We start from the raw sequence: 18,244 nt of genomic DNA, 5'->3' as shown, positions 1-18,244 counted from the left end.
TAAATTGTAAACAGCTACACTAGAGGAAAGACAATTTTCTTTCCAATCTCTCTATAGAAAATAATTATTACAAAATCTTTGTCACATCAAGAGATAATCAAAGAGCATGCAAGAAAAAAAGATTTTAGGGTATGTTGGTGAGCTAATAAAGATAATATTAATACTGAGATTTTTCTCTTTATTTTTTAATTTATTTATTTATTTATTTATTTTTGGCTGTGTTGGGTCCTCGTTTCTGTGCGAGGGCCCTCTCCAGTTGCGGCAAGCGGAGGCCACTCTTCATCGCGGTGCGCGGGCCTCTCACTACCGCGGCCTCTCTTGTTGCGGAGCACAGGCTCCAGACGAGATGCGTATGTTTGATTGATTGATTGATTGATTGATTTTGGCTGTGTTGGGTCTTCGTTTCTGTGCGAGGGCTTTCTCCAGTTGTGGCAAGCGGGGGCCACTCCTCATCGCGATGCGCGGGCCTCTCACCGTCGCGGCCTCTCTCGTTGCGGAGCACAGGCTCCAGACGCGCAGGCTCAGCAGTTGTGGCTCACGGGCCCAGCCGCTCCGTGGCATGTGGGATCCTCCCAGGCCAGGGCTCGAACCCGTGTCCCCCGCACTAGCAGGCAGACTCTCAACCACTGCGCCACCAGGGAAGCCCCTCTTTATTTTTAATGTTTGTGGTATTTGTTAGCTCTTTCAAATGTGTAACTTGTGGTGATTAATAGTTCTAAATAAACATTCAATCTTGTATTCACATTTTTGCATTCTTTGTCTTAAAGAGAGTCCCCAAATTGTATAAACTTCAGGCTCACAAAACCTGGAATGTTCTGAGTACAATATAAATTCAAGATGGAGTGAACAACTAGTCTATAAAAGTCCAAATCTAGAGTGTTACTGTCATTCACAGAACACCTGAGATATCAGGTAGATGAGAGACTTGGACGGTGCAGAGGGGCGGAAAAGAGAGTTAAGTGGTAATGATAACAGACACCCAGGACTAGATGGGCCAGAGTGACAGTCTGCCCCTGTCCAAGGGCATGGAGGACACTCACTCACAGGCCACGGTTAGGAGTTTAGATCTTCCTCTAAGGGCAACGGGAAATCATCAGCAAGCTTTAAGCAAGGGAGGAAGTGTTCCAGATGAGGAAGCAAGTGTGTGAGCAGGGAGACCACTTGGCAGGAGAGAAATGGTGACAGTTGTTCAGGATTTCCCCTGCCCCATGTCTACGGTCACCGAGTAGAATCAGCCTACCTGTGGGGAGCCAGAGGTTCACTGGCTCCCCCAGAAATCCTCGCTTGGTCAGTTGACTCCTGAGTCTGCAGCCGAGCGCTACAAAAACCCCTGGGGGAGGTGGACGGCTCGCATGCTCTCAGCTTTCCATGAATCATTTAGATGGGAAACTGAAGCCTGCTCAGATAAAAAGATCTGTGAACTTCAGGTCAGGATCATACTCCTGTCCCAAATGTATGACTTTTTCTCCCCCTTCAGGGAGTGTGGGTGTATTTAAAAAACAAACTATTTTCATTCAGTCACCGTTTCCTAGCAACCAAACAAAAAGCATCTATTTTCCGGATGCCTGTGAGCCCCAGCCCAGTGGATGCTCAAGCACGCCTCCGGAAGCAGGGAGAGAACAGAAGCACTGAGATCACTCGGTTGGTGAGAGATTCTGAAAGGGGAATGTGTTAATAGAACACGGTCTGAAGGACCTGTACCATAGATGCCGGGGTGCAGAGCGGGGACCTGCAGGGAGTGTGCAGATTTGCTTCAGGGCACGATATTCCTATAGAAAATGGGGGCTGTGACTTCTGGGGGGGTTGGTTTCTATGAAACAGCTAATGCATGAGGCAGCTGACATCTTTCCAGCAGCTCTTTTATGTGTATTTCCAGCCAGAGTCTTGTTTTCATTAAAACTCTATAGACAGAAAAGAGGGGCAACTGGCTGAATTCAAATCTAAGCTGAACAGAGTCTGTGCAAATGGTCCTCTTTCAACCAGGCACAGATACTCAATGCATGGAAGTCACTGAACTGGACAGTTGGCAGAAACCTCTTCAATCATTCAGTGCTTTTTTTACAGAGGAGGACACACAAAAACACAGAGAGGAAAATGAACTCGTCCAAGGTAGCCTCACAGGGTCTCCTAACCTCCAGCCTAGTGGGAATGGAAGATGCTCATATTTTAAAAATCTTTATGAGAATTCCCTGGCTGTCCAGTGGCTAGGACTCTGTGCTTTCACTGCTGAGGGTGCGGGTTCATTCCCTGGTCAGGGAACTAAGATCCCGCAAGCCGTGTGGTAAGGCCGGAAAAAAAAAATCTTTGCATATTATGCCACATTGAGTGGTAAGGGGGAGGAAGAATGGGTCTAAGAGGAAGGTGTCCCAAGAGCCAAGAGACTCACATTGTATAATTGGTGTTTCTGAAATTCAAAGGACTGGCTCAGAATTACAAAACAAGAATAGGTTAGAGCAAATGCTAAATCTTTTGCTTTTTAAAAAGGCATCTAAGCTAAGGAAGTGCCACTCCCCCACCCCAGTCAAGGAACTGAGGTAGAACAAATGTTCTACCAACAAATGTTTTTTAAATTTTTGAGTTAGAAGAATGATAGCACATGCCAGCCCTTGTGGAGTTGTGGAATGTTAGGGTGAAAGGTGCTCTGGGTGATGTTAACCAGGTTCATCACGTTTCAGATGACACCTGAGACTGCGGTGCAGAAGAGCCAGGAGGCTTGGCCACGGCCACGGCCACGGCCACAGCAGTCAGCGGTGGAGTGGACTCCACATTCTGGTGTCTGGCCTCCCCAGGTGCAGCACTTTTCCTTGTCTAGGACACCGGGCAACCTTTCTGGCTTGCAGTGTCCTCTCCCAATTGATTCTCCTATAGGGCGCAACATTACTCTCTTTATAGTTAAGCCGTTCCTATGGAATGCTCTGACTTTATTTCCTTTTTTACATCCCATCCAAGGCTTTAGCAGATGTAACCACAGCAAGAATGGTCCAAAATAATTAAACCAATTCGGTGAAGAAATTATTGAAATCAGTGGCATCCTGTTTCCTCTCTGATTATTGTTGGAGAGCTGAATCGAATAAAGTTTAATGTTTATATGCTACAATTAAAAAAAAGTTTCTAAAGTTTTTTTCCCCAACCATTTCAGAGTAGTGATTTAAAAACATGTGCATAATTTCAAAAGTACAGAAGGTAATATAATGAACATCTATGGACCTATCATCCCAGAGACAACAAATGTTAACAATTTTCTTATATGTGTATTAGTCAGGGTTCTCCAGAGAAACAGAAACAACAGGATGTGTATATATACGTAAAGAGAAAATTAGTTTACTGAATAGGCTCATGTGATTGTGGTGGCTTGACCAGTCCAAAATCTGATGGGGTAGGCTGGCAGGATTGAGACTCAAGGAAGAGTTGCAATTCAAGTCTGAAGGCGGTCTGCTGGCAGAATTCCCTCTTGCTCAGGAAAGGTTAGCCTTTGTTCTTTTAAGGCCTTCAACTGATTGGATGAGGCCCACCCACATAATGGAGAGTAATCTGCTTTACTCAAAGTCTACTGATTTAAATGCTGATCTCGTCCAGAAAACACTTTCACAAAAAGAATCAGAATAATGTTTGACCAAATATCTGAGCACAGTGGCCCAGCCAAGCTGACACATAAAATTAATTAACCATTACAACTTGCTTTAAATCTTTTTTAAGAAACAAAACATTGCAGATAAAGTTGATATCCCATTTATACCTCTCCCTGGGCACTCCATTCAATAGTGATGATTTCTAAAATTAACTCCTTTTTGTGACTTCAGGCCCCCTTTGACCCCATCACCTGAACGTCAATTTCTGGTTCAATGTGGGGGTGAGAACTGAAGGTATGGCCTCACCTTTGCCATCACCACACGTTCTTACCAGGACCTGCTAGCCATAGGAAGTTGTACATGGGTTCTATAGAAACCTCCAGCATGAGCGGGGAACCAGGCAGGTTCATGGAGAGTCACTATGTTGAAGGCACACAGAACTCAAACATAATCAGATCACAAACCATCTTTATTTGGATGGTTTTGTCTAGATAGTCTCATCCATGATTACATGAGCTGTGTCTGTTTTATTGATATTTGCAAGGTTATGGCAAGAATAAGTAAGTGATGAATACTGGGACAGTGTGGAAGGAATAAGAGGTGTCAGATAAACTCAAGGTACAGTGCACTGGCCTCCAGACAGCTTTCTGACCTGGAACCTGCTGGATAAGAGGCCTGCACACTCTCGGATCCCTTCCAGAGCCTAGGACTCCATGACTGGTATTAGGAGTGATAGCATCCCTAACTCAAATTCTCTCTGATTTGCTGCTGTAGCTTCTAGGCTCAGAGAGGCTGGGTCTTTCCAAAGGAAAACAGGTGCAGTGTAGCTGCAGATACCTGCTCAGCTGGATAAGCCTTTAATCATGGAAAGAAGACTACTAAAGAAGGAAATGAAAAAACTCCTGTAAGTCTGATTGAGAATAACTTACATTTACTGCACTGAGCATTTGGTGGGGTTTATGTCATAGATGGTCTGGATATTGGCAGTGGGGTAAAAACCTAAGGAAGAATCTGTTCCTGGGCTATAGGAGAAAGCCGGATGATCTGGCCTCTGTCTCCTGCCCAAGAGGCCTCACATGTGGTGCAAAGCAGGATGCTGAATCTCTTGGGAGGATGTTTCTGCCAGTAGCGTGCACATCTGAGGCATCCCCATTCTAGAGTCAAAGATCTGAGCCCACAGTCCCAGCCTGTGCTGGGCAGGGTATGCCTTTCAAAGGGCCCGACTGGTAAAAGATATAGGAGAGATTTCTGGAAAAATGTACCCAAGGGCCCAGCATTTAAATTGCAGACTCTGCTTCTTCTATTGTCAGGCTTATTGATTAAATAATTCATCTCCATTTTCTGCCCTCTGAACTTTGTTTTAAACACATAAAGAAAACATTAAGTTTTCCCATGGAAATTTTTTTCCGCCTGTGCTAGCTTTTCTTTGACTTGGTACTTTGGTAAGAGGTTGGTGAAAATCACAGACCATATAAAAAGAGGAGAAAAAGGTTATTATGTTCTATTTCATGATTATAGGCACAACAATAATACCCTTTTATTAGAGACCTTATCATAGTCCCCAGTAAATGCCCTTTCTCTGCCTACTAAGATAATTATCTTTTAACAAGTTCTTTAAGAAATGCTGCAGTAAACTATGTATGAATTCACACATGTTTACATGTATGTGTTTAGAGCTCAACATAATAAAGAACAAACCATAATTAGGAATGCCAGTTCCTCTGCATATCTCATCCAAAGAACTGGAATTTCAAGACTGATATAAATATAATTGTTTATATATACATAGTTTAATTTTACCCAAAGAATCTATTTAGGCTACTTTAAAGTGCCTTGGAATTACAAAGCAAAATTTCAAGAATTTTTATCAATCTAGAATAACTTAACGACTCAGAAGAAGGGCTTTTGGAACCCCAAAGCAAATTTATCCCCAGCATAGGAACTTGCCCAATGTGTTTGGTAAAGTCCTTGACAAACAGAACTGTCCTTATGTAACATTGTGAGATCGACCTTGGAGACCCCAGAGTCCTTTTTCCTACATCCATTCCCTCTTCTTGACTTTCCCAGGGTAGTACGACTTTCTATTCACCTCCCAGGGCCCTTATTCTACCCTCCCCTTATTAAAAGTCTGTTAGGAAAGGCTCTGATAAGGATACACTAAAGTAGAATCACTAATATGTTTTTACACATAACTCCTCCTAATGGTATTTGCATTCTAATGGGAAAGAAGCCTTCAGACAAAAGAACACATCTGTACGGAATATCATATATCTGGAAGTTATCAACTTTGGACATCCTGCCTGAATTTAGCAAGGGCAGCAAGGGAATCTTTATTTTAAATAGTGGGTCTCAATCCTTTCGGTTTTGTAAAATCTGTTCTGCCTTTGGGGATTTATCATACTCCCTGCTTTCCTAGAAATTCGGTTCTATGTGAGTTTAATTTTACGATAAATGTGATTTGTTCATGATGGTTAGACACTTTAAACCTGCAGGGTTGCAGAATGGCCGTTTAAATCAAAATGAATATTAACTCAGCTACCAGAGCCATCGGTGACTTCGCTTGTATTTGGTGGAGGAGGGAGGGATGGGGAAGGAATGTTCTTCTGCAGACCGTGCTCCCATGTCTTTCCTGCTGGTTCAATCCTGCTCTCTTGCTTTTAAGGGGAGATTATATTGGCATCAGACTTCGGGAAAATGAATTTGACCCAAAAGGAAGAAGGCAACTCACCTTTCTAGATGATATGGTAAAGAAAGGCATGCTGCCACGAGTCACATCCGTGTCATTTGTGTATTATGGGGACAGAACAAGGATCTAATATCTATCATAAGCAAGGCTAATCTTGATCCCCCCAGAATGTCCTCTTCCTCATCTTCTCAACCTAGGATTGTCCATGTGGTCTTTTCAACTCATTAAACTGAAACAAAAAGAATGAGGAAATTAAAGTCATGAGACTTTTGCTCTTTATTTACTATTAGGAGAGAAAAGATTTAAAAGCAAAACGAGTGCAAGATTAAATGTGACAGACATGATGTTAAAAGCTTGTTGACAAGATTAACTATCGTGTAGTTCTCAAATATAATTTTTTACCATTTATGGAGAAAACCAAATAATTGAATAATCCTAAAATCCTTTTTTATTATATTTTACATGTTGAAACTCAGGTTCATACTATGTAATCAAAGTTCACTTCACATAAATTAAGGAAGCTATGTAAAGATCTAATTCAAAAGAGATTAGTAAACCCTCAGCTTTTTTATGCTACCCATTTACTCTTCTTGCACTAATGAGGAAGAAGAAATCACCTGTCCCTCCCCGCCCCCTCCCCTTCCCTGTCTGATTTCTCTGGAGCTGAATGAGCAGTTAAGGCTTGGTGTTCTAAACTACTTCTCTGTGCACATATTAAATGGAGAAATTAAATCAATTAGATAAGTGCTTCTCAAACTTTAATGAGGTCTTATTACAAGACCATTTTGATTAAGGGGTTCAGGGCTGGGGCTGGAAATTTGCATTTCTAATGAGCAAACAGGTGATGCCAGGCATGCTGGTCCAGGCATCAATCTTCGTATTAGGTTTCAACAAGTGAGCACGGTCCTTCCTTCCTTCCTTCCTACCTTCCTACCTTCCTTCTTTCTTTCCTCCTTTTCTTTCTTTCTTCCTTCCTTCCTTCCTTTCTTTCTTTCTTTCTTTCTTTCTTTCTTTCTTTCTTTCTTTCTTTCTTTCTTTCTTTCTTTCTTTCTTTCTTCTTTCCTCCCTCCCTCCCTCCCTTCCTTCCTTTTCACTTTGGTTCAGTCCCTGAAAGAAATAATTACATTGTTATAATTACATTGTTTACACAATGTTAGAGTTACATAGAACCTTGGAACCCATCTACAAACACAAAAACAAAACTGACCTTCCTTTTTCTGGGGTTGGGGGTGGGGAGGAGAAAAGGAATGTTTTGATAGATAAATGGCAAATATGCTTAGAAATTATCAGGAAAAGGTAGTGGGGAGGATAGGAATGAACATGGAATTGGTCCTCAGCTTTTTACCACATATAAGACTCTTAGAAAGTCACTTGGCCTACCTCCAGTTCTCTGCTTCCGCTGGACCCTCCTCCTGGGAGGTCCTTCTCCACCTGTAGAAATTCTCCTCATCCCCCAAGCCCCAGCTCCACTGACGCCTCCTCTCTGAAGCCTCCCGGGATTCCCCAAACTCCTCAGATGGACACACCACCTCCCCTGTGACCCTGGGCGCTCAGTTCTGAGGTTCCACAGAATTAGAAATTGTTCTCGGGGCTTCCCTGGTGGCGCAGTGGTTGAGAGTCTGCCTGCCAATGCAGGGGACACGGGTTCGAGCCCTGGTCTGGGAAGATCCCACATGCCGCGGAGCAACTAGGCCCGTGAGCCACAATTACTGAGCCTGCGCGTCTGGAGCCTGTGCTCCGCAACAAGAGAGGCCGCGATAGTGAGAGGCCCGCGCACCGCGATGAAGAGTGGCCCCCACTTGCCGTAACTAGAGGAAGCCCTCGCACAGAAACGAAGACCCAACACAGCCAAAAATATAAATAAATAAATTAATAGAAATTGTTCTCTGTGTCCCTCTTCCTCTATCTTCCCCTTTTTCTATTTTAAAATTCAAGGAAACTGCGGCCCAGAGAACAGTAATTGCTCACCCAAGGATATAGTACCATGAGTTGTTGGCAATACCTAGATTTGAACCCAGATTCCCTGATTCCCAGTTTAGTATTCCATGAATCTATCTTTTCATTTTTGGCTCACGCGCGCACACACACACACACACACACACACACACACATACACACACACTGCTCTAGTGGGAGATAAATGTAATGCCTGAAGAATGCTAGTTATTTCTGCCCGAGCATCAGGTTACTGGACACAGCTGGTGATCCTCACCTTTGTGGACATGACAAACGAGTAGAATAGGCTTAGCAGTGCCATTGTCATTGTGCCTAGCACGTGCTTCGGCCAATGTCTCAGCCCGTTCCTTTGCTGTCTGTGCTTCCTCTTTCCAGGCACACTATGACTTGGCCATCAATGTTGCTTTGCAGTGGCTGGATCACTCAGAAGACTTAACTTGGCTGCAGTGGAAGAAAGTGTAAGTTGAATAGTTTTTTTTTTTTTAACTGTGAGTAATGACAGAGGAAGTTCACCACAAGGCACTCAGATTTAAAAATACTATGGGGTACGTATCCCTCTCCAACTAGAAAATGTTCTGCCTTAGAAATACAACTGTGCTTTATTGTGTACGTGCCTTGACTTTTTTTAAAAAAATGATCAGTTCTGTGGGTAAGGCTGCAATCTTTTCCTAAGAACTATTAAACACAACTTCTTAAGCATTTAACCAGATGTGCACCTGAGCTGAGCGGCTTGAATCACCACTGCTGGAATCCTTGCCGGGATTATTGGCATCTTCTCCCACATGTGCCGAGCAGACCCATTCAATTAGGAAGATCATGAAACTAATGAAGCCAGGATTGAATCGCTTGTTCTGGAGGCCAGCTGTTTTTTCTGCTCTGTGGCTTTAGAACACACACCTGGTGCTGAATGGTTGTATCAGTTAGTATTTAGTTGTAATAAGCAGAAAATCCAGTTTAAACGGACTTAAGCAAAAAAATAAATAAATTTTAAAAAGGAGAGAGGGGGCTTCCCTGGTGGCGCAGTGGTTGAGAATCTGCCTGCTAATGCAGGGGACACGGGTTCGAGCCCTGGTCTGGGAAGATCCCACATGCCACGGAGCAGCTGGGCCCGTGAGCCACAATTGCTGAGCCTGCGCGTCTGGAGCCTGTGCCCCGCGACGGGAGGGGCCGCGATAGAGAAAGGCCCGCGCACCGCGATGAAGAGCGGTCCCCGCACCGCGATGAAGAGTGGCCCCCGCTTGCCGCAACTGGAGAAAGCCCTCGCACGAACCGAAGACCCAACACAGCCAAAAATAAAATAAATAAATAAATAAAATCAAGTAAAACTTTAAAAAAAAAAAAAAAAGGAGAGAGGGAGGAGAGATTTATTGCCTCTGTATCTGGAAAGTCCATGGCTAGGTCCTCATTAGGCATGGCTTAATTCAAAACTCAAACCAAGTCATCAGGATCTACCTCTTGGCTATTTCCTCTGGATGGACGCTATTCCTAGTTTCACACCACTTTATCACGACATTCAGGCCAGGGGAGAATGGACTTTTTAAAAATCACAGAATTGTGTCTCAATGGCTCTGTTTGCTCTGACTTATCTGGGGGTGCTAGCTAATTTAGGCCACAGTGTGTTTTCCAACCTTGGAATCTAGGGGTGTCATCAGCTTCCCTAGAAGCTTACAGGCTTACAGGGGGTTAAGGCAGTTACCCCCAAGCAAACTGCCACAAGAAGGGGAAAGGATATAGGTTGGCGAAACCACAATTTTCCACCATAGTGGCCAGTCCGCCAGGGTTTGATAGCTGCAGAAATTTGGATAGATGAGGGCAAATTCGTCATCACTGTTGGAAGATTCAAAATTCAAAGTGTACACTTTACTGATGATGGATTAATCATATCAATTTTGTGAATAGCATAGCACACAGCCATTGGTAATTACTTATTACTTATGATTATTGTTACAACCTTAGCAGGTGTCAAACAAAACAAGAATAAACCCTCCATTCTTATTTATTCATATTCCCCCTTAGGAAAATGCCATTTCGGGGTAGACCCATATATCCAAACCACAGAGAACGAGAAGCAATGATTTTATCATCTTATGCTGGAATCTTAATGGTAAGGAAAAGAACATTATTTGCATACATGGAGATTTTGTATCTGCAATGTGTATTTTCATATTAATGAGTATTTATCTTACTTTTTCAACCAATGTTTCTAAATATGTAGAATTTACTAATATTAAATTTTTATTTTTAAAGATTAATAAAAAGTCTGACTTCTATATTGTATTGTGAAAACATTTATTTAAGGGGAAAAAATAACACATAGATAATTGGTATTAGGATACTGTGATTTATCCATTTATTTAGAAGTCATTTATTTGGTGCCCATGCTCTCCAGGCATGGTACTGGATATATGGGAGCTATAATAGCTTTGTTTTGTAATAAAAGAAAAGCCATGGTATGATAATACATTTTTGTTATTGTCATTGTTGTTTAACAGAACAGTATCCCAATTGAGGAAGTCTTTAAAATTTATGGGGCTGATTCTTCTACCAATTCTGGTGCTACCAAGGTAGGGACGACCTGAGACTATCAATATAAGGGATTTTTAGAGAGAATTTCTTTATTTTATGAATTCATAATGTTGCATTTCCAGGCATGAAATAACAGTTTTATATCGTGATGGATAAAACCAGATGTAGCCATATCTTACCTGGGTAATAAATGTAAGATGCTTTCCTTATGTAGAGGACTATATTCATAATACCAAATGCAGTTTATGGAAGGCCAAATAGAGGCAGCCAATAGAGCACCAGGCTTAGAGTCTAGACTCTGCCTCTGTCTCTGATTAACAGAATTTCTCACTTACACCTTTCATAATGTGGATCCGGTAAGTCCAAGCGCTCCTCTTGTTTGATGTACTATAACTTCTAGCACTAGGACAAGATCTACAACATTCATTCTCATGAGAAATTATCTAGTTTACTGCTGCCACATTTCTCCTGCCCACAAGACTACTTGGAAGTCAGTCTAATAGAAGCACTAATGATCTGGGAGTCCAGAGACCCAGGGTGAGTTCTGACTGGGTCCCTTTCCCTCTTTGGGCTTCCATATACTAATCTTAAAAAAACAAAAACAAAAATGGAGTATTCTGAATGATCTTTATGGTCAGTTCAGGTTTTGCTGTTCATGAATGTATGAACCTTTAGTAAACATTTAAAATATAGGCTTCTATTTAGAGGTGAACTACTGATCCCTTTAGATACTTCTAGAAAAGGGAAGAAGAAAGGGCAGATGCGGTGGGATTGGCAGGGATGTGTAGTGGGAGGGAGTCAGGGAAGGAAGCAGGGAGAACCCACACCCTCACACGAGGACTTCTGCTCACACAGTTGCTTTCAATGCCCTCCACCAGGATTTGGATGGGAGGCGAGGGCAGGGGCAGGGCTACAGCCACAGGAATGCCTGCATCCTTTGTTCTCTTACCAGCAGACCATACTGCAGACAGTGGGGTCCTATAAAGGAAAGAGTCCACCAGGGCCAGCTTAGGAGTCAAGCATTTACTCAGAAGTGTTGTAACTGAATCCAATGGCCCTCTCACCTTAATCCGTATGTAAGCTGGCCTGATCCTGGGACTCAAGTTCCCTTGATTACAGAGGAAATCAGCACCTCCTCTCTGATCACTCTGGTTTCAACTCTATCCATTCATTCATTCATTCATTCACTCACTCGTTCATTCAATATAGTTGTAGGTGCAGGGATACAAGGGTGGGTGAGTCAGAAAAGATGACTTTCTCATGGATCTCATATCTTGGAGCTGACATTCTACCTTGGCTGAGGTATAAGCCACCCCAGACTCAGTGCTCCTCAGAGACCCAAGCTGTTCTTGGCTTTTAAAGAAAGCCCAGCTCTTTTGTGTTCTTACAGAGACAAGCAAACCATGCTGCTTCATTCCTGTTTGTTTTTTCTGCAGCTTTCTCCCTTCCAGGCTGCCCTCTTCTCCCCTTTCCTCAAACCCTCCCCGCCAACACATACATATAAATATCTGAGCCCAAGCTCCTCTGCTTCAGACATTGTGTTTTCTCCCCCTTCATCTTCTGTGCCTGGGAGAGGTCTAGAGCAGGCCGCAGGCACCTCTGGTTGGTTGGTCTCAGCTCAAGTGGCCAGAGAGCAAATACGGAAAATCACATCCTGGAGGGAATGTCACCGTGAACCTCTCCAGTCTTAGCTGGGTTATCCATCAAGAAGGTTTGTAAACATGGGTGTCACAGTAGCTCAGATGAGCCAGGTTCATTAAAGGGGCCAGAACAGGAAGCCGCACTGTTTAGAGTGGGCTGGCCAATCTCTATCCATCCATCCGGCCTTTCACTCATTCATTAAAGAGCCTTTATTTAGCACCTTCTCTGTTCTTCACAGTCTCTGTCTTCACAATCAGTCACCAATAATAAAAAGTCCAGATGTACAGGTAGACTACATAATGACCAGTTCTGCAGGGAAATAAATCGTATCCTCAGAGAGGGGGTGTTGTCGAACTCAAGTTCACGTGCCTGATGCACAGTGAGACCAAATGACCGAAACGTCTAAGTTTGGAGCAGAGCAAAGTTTATTGCAGGGCTGAGCAAAGAGAATGGGGCACCTTAGGCTCAAAAGACCCGAACTCCCTGATGGGTTTCAGGGAAGACGTTTTTATAGGCAAAATTTGTGGGGAGGGCTGCAGAGTATGTAACCCTCCTCTGACTGGTTGGTGATGAGGTAACTGGGTGGTGTTCTGGGAATCTCAGCCATCAGCCTTCTGGTTCCAACCAGTCTGGGGTCCATGTGCTCGTGCTCAGCCTGAAGTGACCTCCTCCCCCTGGGTGGGAGCCTTAGTTCCCACAGAGAAACTCAGAGATACGTATCAGGTTGCCATGCACATCCCCTGAAGAGGAACCAGGACCAGCCCCCATCTCTGCACTACTATTCTCTCTCGGCGTTCAGTTACTCCCCTCATTGGTAACTGTTTGAATCTGCCCTTTGGAACTCAGGGAATGTCTGATGCTTTTTTTCTACAAACACAAAACGGGGGACATGGAAAGGCTTTGGTGTCCAGGAGAGCTCCACAGGGTCCTGCTCGGTGTCAATCCCCCCTTTTCTTTGATACTCCTCAATCTTGAGGGGAACGGGTGTTGGACAAGAAACGGAATAATGTTTTGGATAGAGAGGTTAATCATAACTCAGCAGAGGAACTCGGTTTTAGGGGGACTGGGTTTCAGGGGCTTTCCTTCAAAGACCTGAGTTTGTTTATTGTTACAGAATGTGAGTGTCCTGTACATGAAAGGCCATTTGTGTGAGGGTTAAGTATGAGGATCCTAGAGCCAGGTAGCCTGGGTTCGAACCCCAGCTCTACCAGCTACCAGCAGATTAATCCTGGGCAAGTCTTCTAAGCTCTATCAGCCTGGATTTCATTTGTAAACACAGGGACCAGAAGATGGGGTTTCTGTGGGAAATGAGGTGAGTTATATCAGTAAAGCCCTTAGTGGTTGGCACATGGTAACCTCAAAATAATAGCTATGTTTAAGGTTCTGGTACCCAGGGAGAAGGGGGTGTATCTGATTTCCTCTATATTCCTCTAAATCAGGGTTTCTCAACATTTTGGGTCAGATAATTCTTTGTTGTGTGTGTAGGGGGTGGATTCGGGGCTGTCCAGTGCATTGTGGGATGTTTAACAGCATCCCTGGCCTCTATCCATTAGATGCCAAGAGCTTCCCACTCCTGCCCCGTGATGTGACAACTAAAAGTGTCTTTCAACGTTGCCAAATGTCCACTAAGAGGCAAACTCACAGCTAGTTAAGAACCACGTCTCTAAATATTCAAAAATTAAATAGCTCATCAAGCATCCATTGTATTATTAATACATTATAAACCTTGCCTATTTTAGATAACAAATTCTCACAAAGGGTATGAGATGATGTGAGCTACAGATATAAGCATCTGAGGATCATCTACCCCTGTGGACCCCACAAGCTCCTCACTGCCTCAAGGATGCCAGCTCAGGCCTTTCTCTTGTGGCTACACGTCGGCTCTACTCAGTCACCCCCTCCACATCTTAAAGAATTAGCAGGACCTCTTAATGGAAACGGAGCATTTCAAAGATTAAATTGTAAGAGCTATTTTAAAACAGTCCTTTGGGATTTAACATAACTTCAAAACAATGGTTTTAACTAGGAGGTGTGGTTGTTCAAAAAAAAAATAGTTATTGACAAAGGTTCCTCTCTAACTGCTGCATGTATATGAATCACTTTTGATTCCTTCAGATAAAATGTCTCCTAAGCAACAGCTAAAATCCTTCCCACGCAAGAGCTTAAAGCTCTGTTGAATACTAAACAGATTATGTAGAATTTCTGGCCGCTGGAGTTGGCCACTTTGGTAGCACATGGGTACTGTGTGTGGGCTTGATGGCTTTCTTCAGGACTATTTGCTGCCACCTAGTGACAGAAAGGCCTCCTGGACTCAGAATTGTTCAATTCTGTTAAGCTTCGCGTTCTACTTCCGATAGGGAGCTGGTTTTGGCCGAGAGGGAGCCATTTTTCTGCTGAGGAACATGGACCCATAGGGAAAAAAAATTTAACTAAGAACTTCACACAAGTGAGAGTTATTTGCAGTTAGCTTCAGATAAATATAAGAGGTCCTAGTCAATTTTAAACTGAAGAAAAAGGAGCATAAATCTTCCTTCAACAAATAAAGCAAACAATAAAAATATTCTTCAGCTCCCTTTGACAGAGAAAGAGGGGAAAAGGAAAGGGGGGCAGAGAGAGTGAAAACTGGTGTAACAGAGAGAGGAAAAAGACAAAGGCAGGTAACTAGAGAACACCAGAATCTCTTCTTTCCACACCCTAGTGTCTGACCAGCCATCATTTCACTCTATCCAGACTTACATCCAGAGTCCAAAGCAAGCTCTTCAGAGGCAAACAGACTGGTGTCTAGTCCCAGCTCTGTCACTTGCTAGCTGTGTGGTACACTGAAGATATCAGTAAGTAACTTTGAAGTAAAAAAAGAGCATACGATTAACTCTAGGTTTAGGATTTCAATGTCATCCTACTTGAAAAATAATTTTTCTTATAAACCACGCAGGAAGCTATATTAACTGCTTGCATGAATCATCAGATTATCAGGAGTCATAGAATATGTGAACTGGAAGTGACCTTTAAAATCCTCGGGTTCTCTCTTCTCCAGTGAACAAGGAAAAGCCTGTCTTTTTTTTTTTTTTTTTGGCCATGCCACGCGGCTTGCAGGCTCTTAGTTCCCTGGAACCCAGGCCACAGCAGTGAAAGTGCCAAGTCCTAACCACTGGACCACCAGGGAATTCCCTGCAAAAGCCTGTCTTGAGTCTTCTAAGTGTAGAAACTGCATCAGGGATGCCATACGAGCTGGTTCTCTTTCTTACACGCGGCATGTATCATCCTGCAGGGCTGTTATCACAGCCACGCTTGCTCCACACAGATACAAAGCCTCCTTTTAATTACTTTCTGTGTTTTAGGGTCACCTTTCTGAATAGATTACATGCTTCCTGAGGTCAGAAGCCATCATTCATGCTTATGTTTAATTCTTTACAATGCTGGATATGACACAAACTCTCAATAAATGTGTTTGCCATTTGAATAAAAGGCTGAGGTCAAATCTAGACGTGCCCGGCTGAGGTGGCTATAAGCTGTCCTGTCTATAAAGACAGCACGACCTCATTTATTGTTTAATCCAAATTTTCTGTCCTTTCTGTGTGAGGTGGTGGTTGCCCAGTAACTTGCTAGCACGTTCTCTGGTTTAGTTGATTAAACTTATCACAATGTGTAGTTACCCTGGTTGTCTAATAGTTTATTGGTTTTTTTCTCCTCACTCAGCCCGGGAAAGGCAGGAACCTTGTCTGTCTTACCAACCACAGCTCCTAAAACAGGGCCTGACCCACAGTAGTGCTCACTGGAAACTTGTTGAATGAATGAAAGATTGAAGAGACAGTCCTAACCTTGAGGAAGTTTCCGGTGCAATGCAGCAGACAGTGGGTTATAACTATTGCACACTGGGGGTGTTCTATGTGACGATGTGTTTTGAGTTCACAGATGAGTGAGTCAATAATTTGGCCTTGGGCTTCCCTGGTGGCACAGTGGTTGAGAATCTGCCTGCCAATGCAGGGGACACGGGTTCGAGCCCTGGTCTGGGAAGATCCCACATGCCGCGGAGCAACTGGGCCCGTGAGCCACAACAACTGAGCCTGCGCGTCTGGAGCCTGTGCTCCGCAACAAGAGAAGCCACGACAATGAGAAGCCCGCGCACCGCGATGAAGAGTGGTCTCCGCTTGCCACAACTAGAGAAAGCCCTCGCACAGAAACGAAGACCCAACACAGCCATAAATAAATTAATTCATTAAAATAATAATAATTTGGCCTTAGGACGGGATGGGGGGGTGGGGTGCCAGTACTGGAGAGGGGAGGTGGGGAGACATCGGGGCCAGTTTCCCAGAAAAGGTGATGTATGAGCCACATCTCAAAGGAAAAGTAGGAGCCTCTAGGCAGAAGAGGAGGAAAAAGCTATTCCAGGTAAAGGGAACCATGTGAAGAGCATCATTGTGTGAAAGAACATTCTAGGCAAAGAACGGCAACAAAAGGCAGCGTGGGAAAGTGCATGACCCATGAAACATGATCCTCAACTGTTAGTAACGTGTCAGGACGGTGGGTTGGGGAAACAGGCCGAGTCCTGAAACAAGTGCTATAACCAGCAGCTGCTGACAGCACGAAGTGGGTGCAGCTTTTAAAAGTAGAACTGTTTTTTTTTTTCAGGTTCCCAGAGCTCCACCCTTCCACCTCTCCTTGCACCCTTTTGCCATGTTAACAGCACCCAAAGCAGCAGAATATGCCCGCAAACAGAGTAAGCCTGTTTACTTCCATTGCTTAGAAAAATTTAAGTAAAACTAGGAGATGTACTTACAAAGTAAGGTCAAAGTTGTTATGGTAAAAACATCTTTCTGTCTGGTGGAATTTAAAAGAATCAGGAGCATTTATGACTTGATTTCCCTCCATCATTGAAATCAGGGAAGTCATTTCTCAGAAATTTTGGTGATGGAAGCAAAGCACCCTAGAAGGGAAGGATCTAAAACTGAGGTGGACTCATTTTTAAAAATGTTTTTATATAGACATGATTACTACATGTGTCTCTAGGTGTCAAGTTAAGAAGGGGAGCAACGAATCAAAATGCCACCAGCAGCTCTACAAAGGAAACAAATGTCACAGAATGGAAACCATAAAATAATTTATCTTTGGACACACAGCCAAAGAACAAAGTAGGTCTAAAAATGCAAACTGAACCAAACTGATACCAGGTGTTTGGGGAGTACTTTACTTATATTGTGGCTAAAAGTCTGGCCTTTGGGAGTTAGATGCTCTGGGTTTGAAACTAAAACCCGCTATATAATATACCAGCTGTATGACTTTGGGCAAGTTGCTTAACCTCTCCTCCTCTGCAAAATGGGAAGAATAATGGTACTTACCTCTTAAGGTCGTTGAAATGATTAACTGATATTATGCATGTTAAGAGATTAGAACAAAAAAAAGAGATTAGAACAGAGTAAATCCTAAATAAATATTGACCATTATTATCTTTTTAGCATTTGAGAAATACTATCCACAGTTAATCAGCTATTATTCTGTTGATTCAAATAAGTGTGTTGAGGAGAGGATTTGTATTAATATCTGTGTCAAATGTTCCTATTCTTGGTCCCTTTCTCACTAATGAAAATTTTATCTTTGCCTGCTTTGCATCTCTGCTGCTTCTGCCCTGCCCATCTAATTCCTTGGACATTTATGCTTCAGAATTCAGAGAATGGTCAGAGATGGACAGGGCTGGGAAGTAAGGAGAAAGAAAGGAGGGTTCTTTGCCGTTCCAGCTCTGCGTTCTCAATTGCAATGTGCAAAGTGAAAAGGAAATTTTAAAAGTCAGAGAGACCAAAGCTGAGCGGGGAAAGAATCAGAAAAGTGGTACAGACTGGTTGGCTGGGATGTTTTAGGGTTTTGTTGAATG

The 18,244-nt window shown here is 43.2% G+C and overlaps 1 protein-coding gene across 1 annotated transcript; it reads left to right on the top strand.

Annotated features, from left to right (window-relative positions):
• The first annotated feature begins 4,432 nt into the window (after positions 1 to 4,432).
• Positions 4,433 to 17,471, top strand: C8H2orf80 (chromosome 8 C2orf80 homolog). The gene is made up of 7 exons (XM_007188009.3): positions 4,433 to 4,473; positions 6,232 to 6,313; positions 8,587 to 8,669; positions 10,228 to 10,315; positions 10,704 to 10,775; positions 17,008 to 17,095; positions 17,386 to 17,471. Exons 1-7 carry the CDS (start codon positions 4,433 to 4,435, stop codon positions 17,469 to 17,471), a joined length of 540 nt encoding a protein of 179 aa, XP_007188071.3.
• Positions 17,472 to 18,244: the final 773 nt, after the last annotated feature.

Source organism: Balaenoptera acutorostrata, chromosome 8 (genome assembly GCF_949987535.1).
Source record: "Balaenoptera acutorostrata chromosome 8, mBalAcu1.1, whole genome shotgun sequence".
NCBI lineage: Eukaryota > Metazoa > Chordata > Mammalia > Artiodactyla > Balaenopteridae > Balaenoptera > Balaenoptera acutorostrata.
This window is presented reverse-complemented; position numbering and strand designations above follow the sequence as displayed.

Coding starts and splice junctions, on each gene's coding strand:
- C8H2orf80 (XM_007188009.3), top strand. CDS start 4,433: ATGGAAAGAAGACTACTAAAGAAGGAAATGAAAAAACTCCT. Junction 4,474..6,231: donor AAGGAAATGAAAAAACTCCT/GTAAGTCTGATT, acceptor CTTGCTTTTAAG/GGGAGATTATATTGGCATCA. Junction 10,316..10,703: donor CTTATGCTGGAATCTTAATG/GTAAGGAAAAGA, acceptor GTTGTTTAACAG/AACAGTATCCCAATTGAGGA.